This window comes from Sphaerodactylus townsendi, linkage group LG06 (genome assembly GCF_021028975.2).
Source record: "Sphaerodactylus townsendi isolate TG3544 linkage group LG06, MPM_Stown_v2.3, whole genome shotgun sequence".
NCBI lineage: Eukaryota > Metazoa > Chordata > Lepidosauria > Squamata > Sphaerodactylidae > Sphaerodactylus > Sphaerodactylus townsendi.
Window position 1 is genome coordinate 14,481,676 of NC_059430.1, and position 21,868 is coordinate 14,503,543.

Sequence of the window (21,868 nt, forward strand, 5' to 3'; positions counted from 1 at the left end):
CAGCCCAGCCCTACCTATAAATCAGCCAACAGGTGTTTTTTTTTAGAACTCCATCACAAGAGTTTTCTCAACATTAGGAATGGTGGAAATGAGCATATTGACTGTAGGGAACGCGGATAATAAGTTCCTACTGATTTACGCAAACTTAATTAGGCCATGATTATGAAAGTCATGGCAAAATTCCTGAAAGTGACTTTCGCTGGACAAGGCTGAGCATTCATCCAGACGCCGTCTTCTACAGTATGAACTGAAAAGGGCTAACCGAAGATCTTGCATTATTAGACGCGATAGTTTGCCTTGAAACCACAGAAGCTGCGCCCCCCCCTGCACCAATCCTAGCAGCCCCCTCTAGACTAGCAGCGTCCACCACCGTGCACGCGTTGACCACAAGCGAACCGCACACTACTTTGTAGCCCCGATCTCTCTTGAAACCTTCCAGAAGTCTCCCATTGGACAGGAAAGAACACCGGGTTTGCAACAAAATGAAACCTTTGTTCCATTGCAAAGTTCAGAGCCCTACTTTGGAACTGGGTCCAAATGCTAGTCCCTACTGATACAATTCCAATCCTCGTATTAAAATTTTGAAATAGGGGAGCAATTCTTAGAAGCTCTTAAAAAAAATAGACTTTCCCCTGGGCTTTAATCTACATTCACAGGGACCAAGATGTCCGGCTTTTTTTTTCACGCTCTGTGCCAACCTGATTTCAGAAGAGAAGAAGAAGAGTTTGGATTTATATCCTCCCCTTTCTCTCCTGTAGGAGACTCAAGGGGGCTTACAATCTCCTTGCCCTTCCCCCCTCACAACAAACACCTTGTGAGGGGCGTGGGGCTGAGAGAGATCCGGAGAACTGTGACTAGCCCAAGGTCACCCAGCTGGCGTGTGTGGGAGTGCACAGGCTAATCTGAATTTTCCAGATAAGCCTCCACAGCTCAGGCGGCAGAGCGGGGAATCAAACCCGGTTCCTCCTGATTAGAATGCACCTGGTCTTAACCTACCACGCCACTGCTGCTCTGCTGGACACACAGCGTTGTGCTTCGAACATTTCCTTCCTCAACTTCACTTATCATTACTCAACACATGATCCCCACCACCACACTTCCACACAAAGCCAGTGTGTCATTACGTGCTTCAAGGTGAAGGGTAGGAAGTGAATGCCTTGGGCATGATCCATGGCAGAGCAGAGTCATGGTTGGCACTGAAGCACCACGGGGCGGGAATGAGGCATCACTTAAGATAATCCGCACCCTGTGGTGGCGAGGGGGAAGGATGGCTCTCAGGGTCAGAGGCAAAATGCTGCCGAACCATTAAGTGGTGCGCGATGCTGCTTCAACACGACTGTGCAGAGAATAACTCGAAAGAACGACCCACTTCCAAGTTGTAAAACCGCTGCACGGAACAACTCTCCAGACAGACCCCAAATGGCAAATGGTTGGCACCGATTCTTAACAATGCATTATGTGTCACCAGAAAGACAGCCGCGTTCCTGCCAACGGGTCTACAGCAGAAGGGAAGAGGCGGGATGCGACCATCGAAGACAGCAGCTTCATTATGCTGACCCCCCTTCGGTCCATATTTAACCCTACGAGTCCGACCTCAGCTTCGTCATTTTAGTCATCCCAGGAAATAAATCCATTTGCATCAGGACGCATTTGCCAACCGCAAACGCTCCAAAGCAAATACTGCAATAATAAACTTCATTAATAGGGGCACCTTCTTGCATCTGGCCATCTTAACAAAGCTGGAATGCCCCCAAAGTAACCTGAGTGGACCCCCCCCCCTTGCAGCCACTCGGACTTGGAAGGGGCTGCTCAGTTTGGGCCCATCCAGCGGATGGCCGAACACAGTGACATATTGTCAATCCTGACTAGGCCCAAACCAAAGGGCTCCAGAGACTCTGTTGACACCACCAGCCACGTTCCGTGGCAGTGGACCATCGGGAACTTTCCCATCACATCAAAGGGCCGATCCACCCCTGTACTGTAAGATTTCCTGCGCTAGAAAGTGAATTGTTCTTGGCTCTCATTGGAAGCAGTCCATCAGGGCATGAAGTTCACCCTCATTTCGTTGACATCTTTTGGTTACTCTTTCAGGAGTCCGAGTTTCCGCAGAGCCTCCCTCCTCGCTTCTTCCGACGAGCCACGGCCAGAGAACTGTACGGTCACGCCTTGGGGTCTCAGTCCAGAGGGTCTGGGGAGCGAGCCAGACCTCCTCCTCAACTCCAGGGTGAAATCCGGCTGCCGGTGGTCGTGAAAGCTTTTGGCGGCATTCTGCCGAGCAAGCTTACTCTCGGGAAGAGCGGCCTCCGGTTTGAACGTTACAGTTTTGCTCGCGATGGGGAACGGGTCTGGCTCCCGCTTTAAGGTTTCGTGGGTGTTTCGGTAGCCATTCGTCAGGGCCTGGGCTTCTTCGGGCCTTTCATCCTTTAGTGCTGGAACGCTTGGAGGCTTCTCCTGCTGAGACTCAGCCTGAACCAAAGTTTCTTCGGCGAGGCCTAGTTTATTCAACGTCTCATTCCTCGTGTGCTCCGAAGACAAGTCCCTCAAAGACATATTTCTACCGGGACCTAAGAATTCATGCTTCTGAAGTCTCTCTTCCAGCTCACAGATTATGAAGGCCGAACCGTTGACGTTGGCTAACACCTGGGCTTTGCGTTCCTGGACGTTCACTGCAGCCCTAGAGATAGTTTTGTTGAACTCTCTTTCGCTCGCGTTGGTGATGTTGATGTTGCTGGGAAACTTCTGGGGCTTGGGTAGGGTCGGAGGGGGAACGGGCGGCTTGAAGGCCATGAATCGCCCTCCGTTCTGCTTCGGGGAAGTAGAGGGTGGTCTCTTCTCTGTGGATTTCTTCTCCATGGGCGAAGCAGGACAGAAGGGGATGACCTCCCCCTTTTCAGATATCCTCTGAGCAATCACAAGCGGAGTAGGGACAGAACGAAGCAGTCTGGGATGCTGCGCGGGGACTGAAGAAGGATACACCTCATAGATGGATATAGGAGGGGCTGACGGGATAGCCGGAGGAGGGACGATGACGGTGGCATGAACGATTCCATCAGGGATGCTGTGGCACTCCAGCCGATGTTTATCTAGTTTCCAAACCTCCTCTAAACCTGGAGAGGGGGAAAAAGAGAGAGACAGAAATGCAAGAATCAGAGAGCGATCTTTACACGGCACCAGGCACGTCTTAGCTAGCATTGCCTTTGGAGTGGAAGCTAATCTATTTTATCATTCGTTCCCCCACCAGAAACCCCACCAGAAAGACCAATAACAGACTAAAACTCATCAGCAACCAACACTGATTCCTTCCTTTCACTGTCCCACGGTCTGCTTGCCATTCATGTGCCTTTTGGTCCCGATTTTCTTTTCTGCAGAGAGTTTTCCACAAAGTATTCCAAACTGTGATCCTCCCTCAGCAAGCCGAAGGATTCCAGTCCCTTTCCCCACCTTGTTCTTTGGCATGTGTGAATCAGGCATTAGTCAAAGACAGAAGAGGGGGGAGCATTTATTTATTCCCCACCCTTCACCACAGTCTCAGGGTGCATTACAATCAAAACCATAAAAATATCTCATGACAGGGGCAAAAAAAAATAAAACCCCATCCTAAAACCCCCAAACAATCTAAAATCTCAAGCACCCACCCACAGAAAGGGAGTGGAGCTCGGACAAGTCGGGGGGCCCTCTAGTCAGCCAAATGCCTGGGTGACAAGGATGGTCTTTGCCAGGTGCCGAATCTCCAAGAGAGTAGGTGGGTTTCCCCTTGGAATCACTCCTTATGCTCACAAAGGTGGAAGCCTTCAGACTAGTTAAGAATAGGCTCTTGGATCTTGATTTTCATAATTTGACTCTTGCAGCCAAGACAACCTGTTCTCCGACTACATTATTAATCCCATGTGAGCGTGGAATTAGGGCAGCATATCTTTGTCTGCTGATTAATCCCACCCAGAGGAGAGCCTTGGCTACTGCAAGATGTAATGTGCTGCCATCAGCTCTGCTGGAGGGAAGATTTAAGAGTATGGAACGTTCTAAAAGAGTTTGTTCATGTGATATGACTACGGTTGAAACACTTGACCATTCTCTGTTTCTATGCCCTAAATACAATAAGATACGTATGAAATACATGAATTCCATTTTCTTGCAATGTTCTCAGTGGCATGAGTGTTATAAGATACCCAATCTCCTGAACAGCTCTGATGTGCTCTTTTGTGAAACTGTTGCAAATTTTATACTGGAAATTAGTAATTTTAACTGTATTTCTTAACCTTGTTTTGTTTTAAAATTTTGTCCTGTTTTATATGCCAATAAAGGCTTGTGTTGTTGAAAAAAAAGAGAGTAGGTGACCGGTGAATCTCTAGAAGGAAGGCATTGCACAGTGCAGGGGCCACTGTAGAGAAGGCCCTCTAAGCTACCAGGCTGTGCCAACTTACCTGCTTCTGGGTGTCGACTATGAACAAAGTCTCGACTGCTTTTCTCAGGCGCTGACCGGACCAAGTCAATGATATCCTCCGGCTCTGGATGCTTGGATGCATTTTCTTGCGCTGACCTCGGAGAGTGGCGGCGAAGAGCTTGCTCCTCCAAATCGTCTTCCAGAGCATCGATCGTTTTTTCAAAGAAGAGGAGGACATCTTTCTCCTCATGACTCAGGTATCTCAGGGCCTCATCGTCGTCCTAAGATTTTTAAACACAAAACAAGATGGCTTGTTTATAAAGGCGATTCAGATGGACCTGCCCCCCATCCATTGTTCGTGGTCAGCCCTTGAAGTAATGGACACAGCGGCGCTGGCTGGAATTCAGGCAGACATAAGAAGAGCCTGCTGGGCCAGACCAGGGGTCCATCTAGTCCAGCATCTTTTCTCGCAGACCAAACCTGGGCTTGTATGAAGGCAAAGAGAGAGGGAGGAACTGAGAGCATCTGAACCAGACCCACAACTCAGCATCCCTTCCTTCCCCATGAGAGCCAGCGTGGTGTAGTGGTTAAGAGCAGGTGGATTCTAATCTGGAGAACTGGGTTTGATTCCCCACTCCTCCACCTGGGTGGCAAAAGCTTATCTGGTGAAGCAGATGTGTTACCGCACTCCTACATTCCTGCTGGGTGACCTTGGGCCAGTCACAGTTCTCTCAGAAGCAAGGAGAGTCCTCGCGCTCTGGCTGGGGAATCCCATGCAATCCGGTGCAGCTGAGCCAGAGGCGAGCAAGCTGCACCAAGCCCCTTGCTGCTAAAGCACCAAACTAGGAAAAAACTGCTAAATTTGAAGTACAAAACCTAAAACTGGCTCCAGGCCAGTGAAAACCTGCTCTCCTTGCTTAGGCAGGAAAAATACTGGGGAAAAGATGGATGCCAAAACCTCAACAGGAAGTGGAAAAAAATCAACATCCTGCCTCCCTGGAGAAGGGTTGGAAATCACCCATCCAAGATGCCCTAAGTCATCTCCAGGGGAAAGGTGGGGTACAAATTCAAACTCTTCTTCTTTATAGGCAATTTAAGCCTGGGCTCAAAGGGCCCTTGGCTCGATCCCAAAGTTTGCAGACTGTGGCCCAGATTAAACACAGAGGCATCCACCCATGGCAAAGAAACCTCCAAGAGTGGTCATCAAGCCTCTTTAAGGTCTTTTTAAAAGCAGAAGAAAGTACTTTTTTTAGAAGTATCCTAATGTCTTCATGGATACAACAGAAGCATCAGCTACAGCTCGACACTGTGCATTTACCAAAAATTTAAGATCACACATAGTGCCTTGACCGGATCAAACCGTTTAATCGAGGGATCCATTTTCATCACTAGCCAGCCAAAGGTCTCGGGGATTCTCTTGCTGGTTATTTGATCCCAGGTTTACTACCCAGAGGCACACTGCCTCTGAACATGGAAGTTCCATTTCTCCACCGTGGCCAATGGCCATTGCTTTCCAGACACACACGGGCCCAATTCGGATCAGGTCAGAAGCACATGAAAGAGAGAAGGTAAATCTTCCCCCTGTGCCATTTTCGTGGTGAAGACCAATGAGGTGCTGTTTGCCCTGCTGAGGAAGTTTATGAGCAGCCATCCAAGGGGAAGGCTAGGGGGAGAGGGTCCCCATCCAAAGACAGCGCCACACATTTAAGAATTAAATTGCAAGGAGAACACTCCAAGGGACTATTTGACCACGACTGGTCAACTTATCACATCAGATCAGACAATGACCAGGTCTGCTAACCCTAATTCCATCTCATGAAGCTTCTTCCCATAGATGGGCGTAATTCTTTTATGGCTTGAAGAAGAAGAAGAAGAAGAAGAAGAAGAAGAAGAAGAAGAAGAAGAAGAAGAAGAGTAGTAGTAGTAGTAGTAGTAGTAGTAGTAGTAGTAGTAGTAGTAGTAGTAGTAGTAGTAGTACTTTGGATTTATATCCCCCCTTTCTCTCCTGCAGGAGACTCACAGGGGCTTACAATCTCCTTGCCCTTCCCCCCTCACAACAAACACCCTTTGAGGTAGATGGGGCTGAGAGAGCTCCGAGAAGCTGTGACTAGCCCAAGGTCACCCAGCTGGCGTGTGTGGGAGTGCACAGGCTTATCTGAATTCCCCAGATAAGCCTCCACAGCTCAGGAGGCAGAGCTGGGAATCAAACCCGGTTCCTCCAGATGAAATATACGAGCTCTTAACCTCCTAAGCCACTGCTGCTCCTTAAACAGATTCAATCCGTCATATTCCTGGGTTCGTTCATGGCCGGAACGCCAGAGGCGAGCGTGTTCCACCAGCACCTGAAACTATTTCTGGTGCCAGGCGAAAGGTCTCGGCCACGGCCTTTCCAGAGAAAAGAATTACAATCGGAATGGTAAACATTGCTCTGTGGACATAATAGAGGGATTTTAAAAAAAATGCCTCTGCAGCACGGGGAGCTATTCAAAGAATTGCACCGACAAACTAAATTCCACTGTGTACACAGGGGTGACAGAAGGTACCAGAATATGCAGGTGAGTCACATGAGGAATTGTGCCGTCTCATAGCTGAGCACTCCTGACCTGGCCGTACTTTTGAACTAGGCTTTCAGTCCCGCTCAATAACAACCTCCCTTCCCCGCTGGCTCCATCACTGGGAATTCCAGCCAGCTTTTCAGAGAATTCCACCCACCAGGTATTTTTATTTCAAAAGCCAGACCTGTACAGCTCTCATGTAGCTAGGTACCAGCCCGCATCCAGCTTGTACTCAGTTCGAATTCTGGAGTTTGCCAGGGCCGTATGGGACCTCTAGGCCAGGGGTCTGCAACCTGCGGCTCTCCAGATGTTCATGGACTACAAATCCAGGTCTGTGACCTGCGGCTCTCCAGATGTTCGTGGACTACAAATCCGGGTCTGCGACCTGCGGCTCTCCAGATGTTCGTGGACTACAAATCCGGGTCTGCGACCTGCGGCTCTCCAGATGTTCGTGGACTACAAATCCGGATCTGCGACCTGCGGCTCTCCAGATGTTCGTGGACTACAAAAAAAAATCCGGATCCTGCGCACCTGGGCGGCTCTCCAGATGTTAAACAGACTACAAATCGGATCACGACCTGGCTCTCCAGATGTTAAGTGGACTACAAATCGGGTCTGCGACCTGCGGCTCTCAGATGTTCCTGGACTACATCCGGGTCTCTGACCTGCATCTCCAGATGTTCATGGACTACAAATCCGGGTCTGCGACCTGCGGCTCTCCAGATGTTCGTGGACTACAAATCCGGGTCTGCGACCTGCGGCTCTCCAGATGTTCGTGGACTACAAATCCGGGTCTGCGACCTGCGGCTCTCCAGATGTTCGTGGACTACAAATCCGGGTCTGCGACCTGCGGCTCTCCAGATGTTCAATTGGACACAAATCGGTCGCGACCTGCACGGCTCAGATGTTCATGGACTACAAATCGGGTCTAGGCCTCGGCTCTCAGATGTTAAGTGGACTGAGCAAAATCCGGGTCTGCGACCTGCGGCTCTCCAGATGTTCCTGGACTACACATCCGGGTCTGCGACCTGCGGCTCTCCAGATGTTCATGGACTACAAATCCGGGTCTTCAACCTGTGGCTCTCCAGATGTTCATGGACTACAAACCCATCAGCCCCTGCCAGCATGGCCAATGCTGGCAGGGGCTGATGGGTTTGTAGTCCATGAACATCTGGAGAGCCGCAGGTTGCAGACCTCTGCTCTAGGCCAACCCCTGATCCGTGCACGAAATCCAAAGCTTCTCATGTACTGTGGTGAAGCCAGGTTTCACCCATCCTATATATCTACATTTCATTTCTTCTGCCTAAGTATAGTATTTTACATTTCTCTCCACTGAAATTCATTTGGTTAGTTTTTTTCCCCCAACAGAGATAAATGTAAGATACTACACTTAATCGGAAACATTCTTATCCTAATCATCCTCACCGCTCTCCTCGGTACCTCGGGTTCCATCCTGGGGGGTTCTGTCCCTCGGTTCGAGCCTGGTGGTCCCTAGCAACATATATAGGATTTTTTTAAAAAACTGCCTTGACTGAGTACAGCGTATCTATCCATCACAACCTAGTAAATCATACACCTACCCAAACATTCCAGATTTGCAACCTTGGCAGCTAAACGACGGCAGTTTCCCAAGAATCCCGCCCTCCTCTCCCTGGACTCTCGTAAAAGAATACCAAACACAAATAGAAAGCCACACTGCCCTTGCCACAACCCCGTCTGGGTTATTCTACATCACACAAACCAGCAAATCAGGTCTGGAGAAATGTAATACTCTGTTCTTCATGTTTGTTATCTATGCATTCTGGCAAGGCAGAACTGTTCCGCCAGGCTTACGGTGGAGGCTGCAAAGGTAAAAACCAACGACGCACATCCATCTTGACTTCCCACTGCCCCTACTGTCCTATTGTTGTACCGAATTTTGATTGTGGTTTTAGGACTAGGAATTACTGGTTTAAAATTTAGATGGATTGTGTGTGTTTTTTTTCTTTGTTTTCATATGATGGAAAGTTACCCTGAGCCCGTCAGGGGAACGACAGCATAGAAATGTAATAAACAAACAAACAAATAAATAAATAGTTACAAGCAGGATGCCCAATTCTACATTTTGTCCTCACAACGATCCTGTGAGGTAGGGGCAAGCTGCAAGAAGAAGAAGAAGAAGAAGAAGAAGAAGAAGAAGAAGAAGAAGAAGAAGAAGAAGAAGAAGAAGAAGAAGAAGAAGAAGAAGAAGCTGCAAGAAGAAGAAGAAGCTGCAAAAAAAAGAAGAAGAGGAGGAGGAGTTTGGATTTATATCCCCCCTTTCTCTCCTGTAGGATACTCAAAGGGGCTGACAATCTCCTTGCCCTTCCCCCCTCACAACAAACACCCTGTGAGGTAGGTGGGGCTGAGAGAGCTCCGAGAAGCTGTGACTAGCCCAAGGTCACCCAGCTGGCGTTTGTGTGGGAGTGTACAGGCTAATCTGAATTCCCCAGATAAGCCTCCACAGCTTAGGCGGCAGAGCGGAGAATCAAACCCGGTTCCTCCAGATTAGATACATGAGCTCTTAACCTCCTAAGCCACTGCTGCTCCTGCCACTCCGCCACAGCTGGCTCCTGCCAGCTCCTGCCACTCCACCATAGCTGGCGGAATGGGGACTTGAACCCACATCCTTTTTGGACACAACTAACCACCATGGCCTGAAATCAAGCTTAAAAGTTTTACCACCAACATCAAACAAAAGGCCTGATTCTAACAGCATGGGAAACCGTGGCTCTTCACCAGGTGAAGTCATTTTTAAAAAAGCTTTTATTCTGCTCAGGTGAATACTAAGGGTGGCCACCTCCGAGTTGAGAAATTTCTGGATATTTGAGGATGGAACCTGGAGATGAAGAAGAAGAGTTTGGATTTATACCTTGCTCTTCTCAAACTGCAAGGAGTCTCAGAGAACCTTACAAACTCCTTCACTTCCTCTCTCCACAACAAGTACCCTGTGAAGTAGGTGGGGCTGAGAGAGTTCAGAGAGAACTGTGACTAGCCCAAGGTCACCCAGCAGGCTTCATGTGTAGGAACGAGAGAACAAATCCAGTTCACTAGATTATGTGGAGGAGTGGGGAATCAAACCTGGTTCTCTCCATTAGAGTCCACCACTGTTAATCACGACACCCCGCTGGATCTACATCATGCTAGATGGTGAGGTTTGGGGAGATGGACCTTAGCAGGCTATAACGACAGAGTCAACCTCCAAAGTAGCCATATTCTCCAGTGGATTCACTCTCTGTAGTTTGGAGATCTGCTGTAAATCTGCAGGCCCCACCTCGAGGATGGCAACCCTATGAATGCCACTCTTCTCACCCACCCCAAATAATTGTTTACTTCTGCTCCAGGAAGTGGACAATTAGCCTCTTCCAAACTGGCCAGCGGAGCGCTGTGCTTTTCCCTAGGTCTAAAATTAAACCTGGGTTTGGAATCCCAGTTTGCAGGGAACCTAGCCAGCCAGAGGAAAAAACAAATTAAAAGGTGCCACAAACGCAGAGGTTTTTCATTAACCAGGCCGACAGGAGGGAGGAGGTCTTTGTGCCTCCAGGATCCACTTGGTTGGCTCCTTTAGCAACAAGCTGCGGTTTGCCATTATGCTTGAACGATATGTGTTTAGGATTGGAACGATGTAATTGAAAGATGCCTTAAAAAAGAGGCACCTGAGATTTTTTTCTAATTTTTAATTCTGTGGTATAGGGCAGGCAACAACTGGAAATAAATAGAAATTCAGCTAAGAAGATTCATGTTTGGAAAGCAAGCAAGCAGGCAGAAGAAGAAGATTTTGGATGTATATCTCCCCCTTTCTCTCCTAAAAGGAGACTCAAAGAGGCTTACAATCTCCTTTCCCTTCCCTACCCCCCACCCTGTGAGGTGGGTGGGGCTGAGAGAGCTCCGAAGAACTGTGACTAGTTCTTCGTCACCCAGCTGACATGTGTTGGAGTACACAGGCTAATCTAGTTCCCCAGATAAGCCTCCACAGCTCAGGCGGCAGAGTGGGGAATCAAACCCGGTTCGGAAGGAAGGAAGGAAGGAAGGAAGGAAGGAAGGAAGGAAGGAAGGAAGGAAGGAAGGAAGGAAGGAAGATCCAATTGCCAAATAGAAGCCTCGAATCTCTGGGGAATGCCATCCGTCTTCATAATTTTACACTCGAACCACTGAGGTAGTAATATCTTTTAAAAGAAAACTGAACGTCTAATCAGAAATTATCCTGAAGGCTCTTTGGTAAATGGGGAGATGTTTGCAGGACCGGCTGGCGACAATAAGCAACGCCTGACATTATGAAACAATTTCCACTGTAATTAAACTTGGCAAAGAGCAACAGGCCTCCCAGAGTCTCGCTGGCTGCATCCCACTGTAGCGCCCCTCCCCGCCCCCAAACACACCCCAGTTAGCTTTGGGGCGCCCTCAGGATGATGCGCTGCGAATGGAGACCCCGTAGGTCAAAATCTCAGCTTGAGCTGCAAACAAAACAAAACATAAATGAACTATCAGCATCAGAAACTGCCGGAAAGTCAACAAGAAAGCAAGATGTATCGTCGAAGGCTTTCACGGCCGGATTCAACTGGTTCTGGTGGGTTTCACGGGCTGTGTGGCCGTGGTCTGGTGGATCTTGTTCCTAACATTCCGCCTGCATCTGTGGCTGGCATCTTCAGAGGTGTATCACAGAGGGAAGTCTGGTACACACTGTGTAACTTCCCTCTGTGATACCCCTCTGAAGATGCCAGCCATAGATGCAGGCGAAACGTCAGGAACAAGATCCACCAGACCACGGCCACACAGCCCGTGAAACCCACCACAACAAGAAAGCAAGATGTTTCCTGCAGAGCTGGGCCGACGCAGCAAACTGCAATTCAATCCCAACTGGGCTAATACGCAGCAGTGTTTCTCCCTCCTGTATAGCCCTGGGTTGATCAGCTGTTCAATTCCTCACGCTGCCCAAAAGACAGGTCATGGGCCAACTGGAATGGGTTTCGTCTGCACAAAGGTTCTCATCTCAACCTCATCACAACCTGTCAATACTAAAGGCACAACCTGTTTGGCAAGACAGCAACAGTTGCTGCCCAAAAATCACGGGCTGGAAGGGCCAAATCTACAGTACCTGCGAGATGAGCCGGGTCATGGATACCTTGACCGCTCTTATAGTTACATGCAGGATTGGGGCGGGACTGGGGGAACTTACTTTCCAAACATTCCCTTGGTCCGTTTGTGCTCCAGAATGCTGCGAGAGAGGAACGGGATTTCCCAACTTCCCTCCTGCACTGTTTTCACCAATGGAAACAGCCAAAGCCTTCCCTCCCGCACTGTTTTCACCAATGGAAACAGCCAAAGCCTTCCCTCTCTCTTAGCAGCAAAGGGAATATTTTGACTACAGGTCAGATTGAGCACCCATGACCCAACTTGCAAGATACAGTTTGTATATTTTTGGCCCTAAGCTCAATAGGAAAATCTAACTGAAGAGGGACTTCCTGTTGCAAAGATTTGCAGCCAACATCACTGTCTGAGTAAACCAGCCCTCCCTTGTGAGATCTCCCTGCGATCAGAAACAATCAGATGGTACAATCTGTTTCTTTCCTCTGGCCAGTTTATTCAGCACAGTAACACAGCCGTAGGTGGCCAACCTCCAGAAAAGGGCTGGAGGTCTTGAGGAGTTACATGTCTAGACTAGAGAGGTCACTTCCTCCAGAGAAAATGGCTGTTGTGGAGTTGCTAAACTTTGTCCCCAAATCTCCAGCAATTTCACAACACAGAGCCAGTGTACAGGCAGAGCCCGGGCAAAGCATCCCAGCTGAGAAAGCTCTCTACTGACAAAACCACACACACACATTCTGTTACTGGCACCCTAGGTGTGCCTATGTGTGAAGAAAGCGCATTCATTCCTTTAAGTGTACGGAGAAATCAGTCATCCAGCATGGCGAACATTTGGTCCTTCTTGGCATGGCTGGGTCATGAACAAGGCAACCTCCTGCCCCTCAATTAAAGCTGTAGAAAGAGCTGCCTTTTTTAAAAAGACTGTAAACAACCACTTTCTTCCTCGACAGTCAAAAAAATTAAAAGCTGGAGTTGTTTGGACGAATGCAAACCCTGGCAGCCGGACAAGAATGAAACACCTATTTCCAAAACACAAATCCAAAGAGATTTGTGAGCCAGAATTCCTGAGGTGAATTTTACCTCCCTGATGCTTGTTGAGGATAAACGTCTTCCTACTCTTTTGGCAGTTGTGCCTTCTATGAATCAGCTGTAACAAGAAGCAATTAAAGTCTGAGGGAGCTCCTTGTAACCACAGTCGAGTTGTCGCAGGGACCATCTCCAGCGCTTCCGAGCTTTTTGGTCTGCAAGCTAGCTGACGAAACACTGTCCAGGACTGAGGTGAAGAAGGCTGTTCTTCCAGATTCCTGATCCTGTAATTATGCCACCGTTCCAGCTCTGTGGTTTTTGAACAGCTGTGAGAAGCTTTGTAGAGTAGTGTTGAGGTGAGCGGGGGAACGACATCCTTGCCCACTTAGCGTTGCAATGATGGATGTTGTGGTGTAAAGTCTGGGTTGAATCTGAGAAACTTCCTGTGCTGAGTTGACTTGTCTGGAATATGTTGCCTGTGCGAGAAATGTGTGAGCATATTTGTGTGTAGGGACAGCCCGACAGAAGAAGAAGAAGAAGAAGAGTTTGGATTTATATCCCCCCTTTCTCTCCTGTAGGAGACTCAAAGGGGCTTACAATCTCCTTGCCCTTCCCACCTCACAACAAATACCCTGTGAGGTAGGTGGGGCTGAGAGAGTTCCATAGAGCTGTGACTAGCCCAAGGTCACCCAGCTGGCGTGTGTGGGGGTGCACAGGCTAATCTGAATTCCCCAGAGAAGCCTCCACAGCTCAGGCGGCAGAGCTGGGAATCAAACCTGGTTCCTCCAGATTAGATATACGAGCTCTTAACCTCCTACGCCACTGTGCTACCAAGTTTGTTTGTTTTTCAAAATCTGCAACTGACGGGTCATTACAATGATCTGTGTTCTAATTCCTACGAATTTCCAGCATTCTTTTTTTTTTTCAAATTAAGTCTCAAGCCTCTTTCATTGTGGTGTTTTTAGAGATTAATTATGTATGGGGATGTTTTAATGTTGTAGCCGCCTAGAGATCTCGTATATAGGCACGGTATAAATTGAATAAATAAACAAATTCCCCTTCCACATGTGGCACCTGGAGAACTTGCACGTCATGACAAAGGTCTACTTTTTTGCTGTTAATGTGATAATGGGTGAAGTCACTCACAGAGCAATGACTGAAGTAACCTTATCTTGGAACACAGCTACTAAAAATTCAGGGACCAAATATGGCTTCTCACAGACAGATACTAGCCAGTGGTGGCGAACCTTTGGCACTCCAGATGTTATGGACTACAATTCCCATCAGCCCTTGCCAGCATGGCCAATTGGTCATGCTGTCAGGGGCTGATGGGAATTGTAGTCCATAACATCTGGAGTGCCAAGGTCACCCAGCTGGTGTGTGTGGGAGTGCACAGGCTAATCTGAATTCCCCAGATAAGCCTCCACAGCTCAGGCAGCAGAGCTGGGAATCAAACCCGGTTCCTCCAGATTAGATACACGAGCTCTTAACCTCCTACGCCACTGCTGCTCCTAAGGATGTGGAAAGAGACCTCGCTGTGGCAAAGACACTCCGTGGCAAGCCACTTCAGAAGGGTGGATTTTGACCTCCCCTGGCAAAACTGGGGGCTCGCAATGAGGCTCTTATCAAAACCAACAATGCAGCCATTTCACTCCGTAGTTCTGTGACGAAAAAAACAAAAACAAAGCAAGGGAGATGTCAGCAAAGTCCTGCACTTACCACAGTGGAATTGCTGTGCCTCAGGTGGCCCTTCCCGTTTTCCAGCGGGCTGCCATTTTTCCCAAAGTTCCCAAACTGACACTTGGGAGGAAGTTCGCACACCATTCCAAAGTCCGACATCATGTTCCTCGGCATCCCACCCGAAAGAGGGGGCTCCTTCTGAAGGGAGTCTTGCGGAAGCACTTCTGACTCTTCACGCAAAGCTCTGGAGCATTTCTGTAAAAGATCAGGGGGCGGGGATGTTATTGGGGTTGAAAGCAGAGCTTTCGCCAGCTCTGAAAGCAGATTAGGGACTGCTCCGATGCCCCGTTTTCTTGGACCCTCGGTCTCGAACCTTAAAACAATAAACTGACTCTGAAGCGTTGATCGGTAGTGTTGATTGAAAGGCGTCCATGCACCCAGTGGGGCAAAGCCAGTTCTGGGGAACCTGGCTTTGGTTACCCGTTTTATCCCGAAGTGAACCCCCCCTCCCTATTTCCCAATGAATGTGAAAAAGAGTTAGTTTGGCCCAACCCCCTGGTGCAAAAAACCTCCCCCAATGCTGATCTGGGCTGGCAAGGCTGCTGCGGGCTCACCAGTTGAGACACACACACACACACACCCATGGTGACCACCTCCCCCAGTGCCATTCTGAGCCAGTGAGCCCACTGTTTAGGCTGGAGAGCCAAGGCAGTCCCCCACCCCCAGCGCTGATCTGAGCCAGCTTCCCCTCCCCGGCCTGGTCCGGCCAAGTCACATTCACGTCATATCCATTCCTCCCAACAAATACGTCCAACACCCTGACTGAGCCATCTCAGAGTGTCCCACGGCCAAATCAACAAATCCAAGAATTGTAGTTTGGCAGAAAGGTAATTGAGCAACGTAGAACCCTTGGGGTCATCCCAAACTACAACTCCCAGAGATCTCTGGGGGAAACCTACCCAGCAAAAGCCCTCAGTTTCTGGGTTTCAGGTTACCTTCAGAGCAGGGAGAGAACTTTCACTTCTCCCTTCCCAGTGTGGCAGGACACTCCCCTTTTTGAGAGTGTTATGGGCCTGACCGTTCCCCACGTTACAACCACGTTCCCCTTGGCTAAAACTTCCGGAAATCTCAAAATGAGCAAACAACGCTCCTACGATGTTCTTCCCCCTGCGGGGTGCCTCTGAGATTGCCAAGGTAACCCGCACCAGCTGGCGTTAGCATTTCTCTGAGATGGAACAGCAGGTTTGTAAGAAGCTCTCCCCTCGACCTTCAGTCGCATTAAATATTAAACCCCCGCTCGACAGGGCTTGAGCCACAGGTAGCAAGAAGGTCTCTGCAAACAGAGCTCACAGTAAACCAAGCACAGAAAGGCACTGTCCCCGCACATAGGTTTTCGGAGCAACACGGAAACCATTTTGTACCACAATTATCTACGGGCGGCAACCAGGTTCGACGAGTTTTCTCTGGCCCCTTCCGCACATGCAGAATAATGCAATTTCAATCCACATTCCGGATTTGGCTATCCCGGACAGCTTCAAAGTGAATTGAAAGTGGACGGAAAGTGTACTATTCTGCATGTTTTGGAAGGGGGTCTCTGGGGCGAAACTTTTTCCTCAAAAAGCTGTTTCAAGAGTTGCATTTTTAGAAACAGAAGGGAGAGAAGATCAAGTTCTAAGAAAAGACGGACTTCTGTGTGGCAGCGGGATGCAAGGAATGCCCACGTGTAGTGGCAAAACATGCTCAGACACACACCAGTGGGTTTGGAGGAGGAGGAGGAGGAGGAGGAGGAGGAGGAGGAGGAGGAGGAGGAGGAGGAAGAAGAAGAAGAAGGAGAAGAAGAAGAAGAAGAAGAAGAAGAAGAAGAAGAAGAAGAAGAAGAAGAAGAAGAAGAAGAAGAAGAAGAAGAAGAAGAAGAAGGAGAAGGAGAAGGAGAAGGAGAAGGAGAAGGAGAAGGAGGAGAAGAAGAAGGAGAAGGAGGAGGAGGAGGAGCTTGGATTTATATCCCCCCTTTCTCTCCTGTAGGAGACTCAAAGGGGCTTACAATCTCCTTGCCCTTCCCCCCTCACAACAAACACCCTGTGAGGTGGGTGGGGCTGAGAGAGCTCCGAGAAGCTGTGACTAGCCCAAGGTCACCCAGCTGGCGTGTGTGGGAGTGCACAGGCTAGTCTGAATTCCCCAGAGAAGCCTCCACAGCTCAGGCGGCAGAGCTGGGAATCAAACCCGGTTCCTCCAGATTAGATACACGAGCTCTTAACATATTGGAACAGGCAACGGAACCCTTGAAAAATCTGGATGCTCAGAGATCGCAGAAGTAGGCAGTTTGAAGATCTCCCGGAATTACAACTGATCTCCAGATAACAGAGATAAGTCCCTTTGTGAGAAACGGCTGCTCTGGACGGTAGACCCCACGGCATTGCAGCCGGGACCGGCCACCTCCGCTCCCCAAACTTCACCCTCCGCAGTTTCCCCCCCTAAAACACCAGGAATTTCCCATCTTGGAGTTGGTAGCCCTAAATCATCATAAGAACATAAGTACTAGCCTGCTTGATCAGACCAGAGTCCATCTAGTCCAGCACTCTGCTACTCGCAGTGGCCCACCAGGTGCCTTTGGGAGCTCACATGCAGGAGGTGAAAGCAAGGGCCTGCTGCTGCTGCTGCTCCTGAGCACCTGGTCTGTTAAGGCATTTGCAATCTCAGATCAAGGAGGATCAAGATTGGTAGCCATAGATTGACTTCTCCTCCATAAATCTGTCCAAGGCCTTTTTAAAGCTATCCAGGTTAGTGGCCATCACCACCTCCTGTGGCAGCATATTCCAAACACCAATCACACGTTGCGTGAAGAAGTGTTTCCTTTTATTAGTCCTAATTCTTCCCCCCAGCATTTTCAATGGATGCCCCCTGGTTCATCAAATGAATACCATACATCCACGAGAAGTCAAAAGAGGGCACCCATTCCACAAACACTTTTCTTATCTGCAGAATGTGCCCTTGATTGACCAAGAACTTCCCCTGAGCCAGGAACATTCCCGTCTGCTTAAACCTTCAACATGACTGTACGCTTCCCTTCCATGCTATTCTCTCTGGTATATTTTAGGTCAGAGGTGTCAAACATGTAGTTCAGGAACCGGATCCAACCCCGCTGTGGGCTAGCCAATGCAGATACCCACCCCAGCCCGCTCCGAATCTGTCCTGGGGAGCTTCAGAAATTCCCCAGGGAATGATCCGGATGCCTTGAAATAAATCATCTTTGTACAATAGGCAGTTCCACTAGCACCTCTGGGGTCTTTCCCTCGTTTGCTTGCTATACTTTGTCTCAGAAAAAGATGTTAGTAGCGTTGTATATTCCTCTGCCCCAGAATTCAACATACCGGACCTTCTCTGTTGTGGAATGCTCCACCGCCCAGAGCCCTCCGGGGATGGGGCGGTATAAAAGCCTAAAATATAAATAAAATAAATAAATGTGCGTCCTAGTACCTACCTAGCCCTTCTCCCCCCACATCTGTTTGAAAGTAACCTTAATAAACTATATTCTTGTCGAAGTACCATGTTTACTAATGCACAAAAATAATGGTTTTGTCAAAGGCAGCAAGTAAAAATGAATGATAATTCTCATATTCGTTCGGGATTTGCATTTGTCTTCACCCAAGAGGAGGTGAGGAAAATTCCTGCACCTGAACCAAGCTTCTTAGGAGGCGAATCCGAGGAACTAGCGAAGATAGCGGTAGACAAGGAAGAAGTTCTGACAGCCATTGATAAACTAAATGCTACCAAATCCCCTGGCCCAGATTGCATTCACCCAAGAGTTCTTATAGAGCTCAAGCATGAAATTGCTGATCTTCTCACTTTAATATGCAACTTATCCCTGAAATCAGGCTCCATCCCTGAAGACTGGAAGATGGCCAATGTCACACCAATCTTTAAGAAAGGATCTAGGGGGGACCCGGGAAATCACAGACCAATTCCTCTGCCCCAGAATCCTGCATGTGAGCTCCCAAAGGCACCTGGTGGGCCACTGCGAGTAGCAGAGAGCTGGACTAGATGGACTCTGGTCTGATCCAGCTGGCTTGTTCTTATGTTCTTATGATTACATTCTAACGCGAAAGCATACAATTTTCTCAGCCGCTGCACCTCAACTGACTGTACTGACATCTTTTTCTGAGATAGAATATAACAAAGGATAGGTGGAAAGGGATAAGAGTTTAAAGTTGGCAAATGCATTTTGGGAAATTCCTGGAGGTTTGGGGAAGCAGAGAGACCTCAGAGGGTACAATGCCACGCTGCCTTCTCTAATACCTTCACCCACCATTCTTCAATTGTGGGAGTAGGCGGAGTTTTCCATTTCCGTGCACAAAGTATTCTTGAAGCTGCCATCATATACAGAAACAAAGGCCCCTTCCGCACATGCAGAATAATGCACATTCAATCCATTTTCACAATGGTTTGCAAGTGGATTTTGCTATTCCGCACAGTAAAATCCAGCTGCAAAGCGCATTGAAAGTGGATTGAAAGTGCATTATTCTGCAGGTGCAGAAGGGGCCAAAGTTCTGTAAGTCCCAACAGATCAGCGCTCGGGTTGCCTTTGTATATTTGTCTGCTGAACGGGTCCAACGTATTTCTCAGACAATTTTGCAATAAAACCAGGCTTCCCAATGGCACTTTCCTAAGATCGTGGATGGTGGAAGTTTATCTGGAAACATCAGCAGAAATCCCACTGAACGAGGACTTCCAATTGACAAAATTTATGTCTAACGTCGCTGTCCAGGTGAGCCGGTACTCCCTCTCACAAGCTCCCTCCCACTCACTCTTGAGTGCCTTACGAAAACACTTCAATCCATCCCAGGGAGAAGCACCTGAGGGCTCGGTGTGCTGGCATCCAGACTGTGAAGAGGCTTATTACTATGACTGACAGCTGTCACGTCAAACAAAAATAGTTTTTTTTTCCCACCCCTGCTCCATCTAGAAGAAACAGATCCCGGATGGCAATTAAGACTTCCCTTCCCTTCAAGAGAAAAGGAGAGAGAGAAGGCTCTTGGCACTCTCAAAATTACAACCCAGATGTGTTTGTTTTGAATTTTGTTTACATCTCCGCACCATATTGGGTGTAACCGTGTTATTCTCTTGTAGCAAAACCACAAAAGGATGTGATGGTGAATCTTTGGGGTGGCACCTGACAGATGAAGTAATTTCTTTGTTTACCATGTTTACATCCCGCCTTTCTCCTCAGCGGGGATACGGAGGGGGGGGGGTTACATCCTTCTCTGTTCCTCCATTTTATGCTCACAACGGCCCTGCGAGGTAGGCTAAGGTGAAAGAACATGACTGGCCCAAATTCACCCAGTAAGCTTCCACGGCACAGTGGGGGTTCGAACGTAGGTCTCCCGGATCCTTGTTACTGGCTTTCAGATGAAAACAAACTGTGTTTTGTGGGGTTTCGACACCCGCTCCCTCTGCTAGGCAACGCTGCCCAGCTGGGCTTCCGCTGAATATCGAGGGGATCGTTTCAACTTAATCTCCAGTTTTGTTGACATAAATGACACCTTTCAATTCAGTTCCGGGTACTAACTATCACCTATAAAGTCTTCATGATTACGGCTCCAAACAGCTGTAGGGCTACCTCTTTTGCTATTCTCTACCATGAGACCGGCCACTGTGCATTCTCTGGGGGCTCCCACCTTGTGGCATGGCCTGCTTGAGGATGCCAGAAAAGCCCCCACACTTCTATCATTCCAGGCAACCTACACAAGAGGGGGGGCCTTGGGATCCCCCAGAATTACAGCCCATCTCCAGACTAGATATCAGTTTCCCTGGAGAAAATTGATGCTTTGAGACATAGGTGTCAAACTCGTGGCCCTCCAGATGTTGTGGACTACAGTTCCCATTATCCCCTGGCAGGGGGTGATGGGAACTGTAGTTCATAACATCTGGAGGGCCACGAGTTTGACACCTGTGCTTTGAAGGGGTGGAGTCTAGCCATGGTGGCGAACATTTGGCACTCTAGATGTTATGGACTACAATTCCCATCAGCCCCACCAGCATGGCCAATTGGCCATGCTGTCAGGGGCTGATGGGAATTGTAGTCCATAACATCTGGAGTGCCAAAAGTTCACCACCCCTGGTTTATGGCATTCCATCCCACTGAGGCCCCTGTCCTTTCTAGGCCCCAAACCCAAATCTACAGAAGTTTCCTAACCTGTATCCAGCCACCCTACCCCCCATCCCTTGCCTGTGGCAAACCCTAGAAATGTTTATGCAGGCATCCCCCCCCCATAAAGGGATTAGAACAGCAATGCCGAACCTGCGACACACGTCTCAAAGGTGACACGCCATGACCATCAGGTGACGTGCTAGTATTCACCCACGCCCAACAACCACTACTCTTCCAGTTTGAGTCATTTTCGTCTTTGACATTCCTTTATAATACACGGCACCACACATAATTGGACAATATTTTAAAAATAAACAAATGTGGAAAGATTGTTTGGGGGGCCAGCAGAGTCAAGTTCGGCACTTTTCCAGATTTTTGACCCGCCGAGCCCAAAACGTTCGCTGTCACTGTGCTCGAATCCTAGCCGAATGTGACTGTCTGGGACAGCCACATCATAAAACAATAGGATTGCAGGCGATGGAAGCGATTATTCCAGTTATCGCCCGGCTTTTTTGCCGCACTGTCGTCTTCCTTTGTAATTCCACTCACTACGTTGTTTATAGCATACTTGGCCTCAGGCAGCTGGTTGTTCACAGCGTCTTTTAATACTGTACTACAGCCCTGTTTGTTGGAGGTAGCGATGGCCAGAAGCATGGATTGTTTTAAAAGGGGATTATATAGATTTGTGGGGGACGGCTCTATTAGTGGCTAGGAGTTGTGGTGAATAATGAGAACTTAAGCCTTTGAGTACTTACCCCAGGATGCTACATCAGTAGAAGGGTCCCCCTCTGTTTCTGGTATGTTGGCCCTCTAGGGCCATGGTGGCGAACCTTTGGCACTCCAGATGTTATGGACTACGATTCCCATCAGCCCCTGACAGCATGGCCAATTGGCCATGCTGGCAGGGGCTGATGGGAATTGTAGTCCATAACATCTGGAGTGCCAAAGGTTCGCCACCACTGCTCTAGGGTTACCCGT

The 21,868-nt window shown here is 48.7% G+C and overlaps 1 protein-coding gene across 4 annotated transcripts in view; it reads right to left on the reverse strand.

Moving 5' to 3' along the window:
* Nucleotides 1-917: 917 nt before the first annotated feature.
* PROSER2 (proline and serine rich 2) overlaps nt 918-21,868 on the reverse strand; it is a 54,426-nt gene continuing 33,475 nt past the window's right edge. For 3 of the 4 annotated variants that reach the window (XM_048499529.1, XM_048499526.1, XM_048499527.1), the window contains exons 2-4: nt 14,785-15,000; nt 4,422-4,662; nt 918-3,107 (exon numbers count right to left, since the gene is read on the reverse strand). In XM_048499529.1, coding sequence (XP_048355486.1) covers nt 2,080-3,107; nt 4,422-4,662; nt 14,785-14,919 — 1,404 coding nt within the window. In that variant the 5' untranslated portion in view covers nt 14,920-15,000 and the 3' untranslated portion in view covers nt 918-2,079. Of the gene's footprint in view, nt 3,108-4,421; nt 4,663-14,784; nt 15,001-15,211; nt 15,217-21,868 lie in introns of those variants that run through there. The other variant, XM_048499528.1, reaches the window with a different exon arrangement.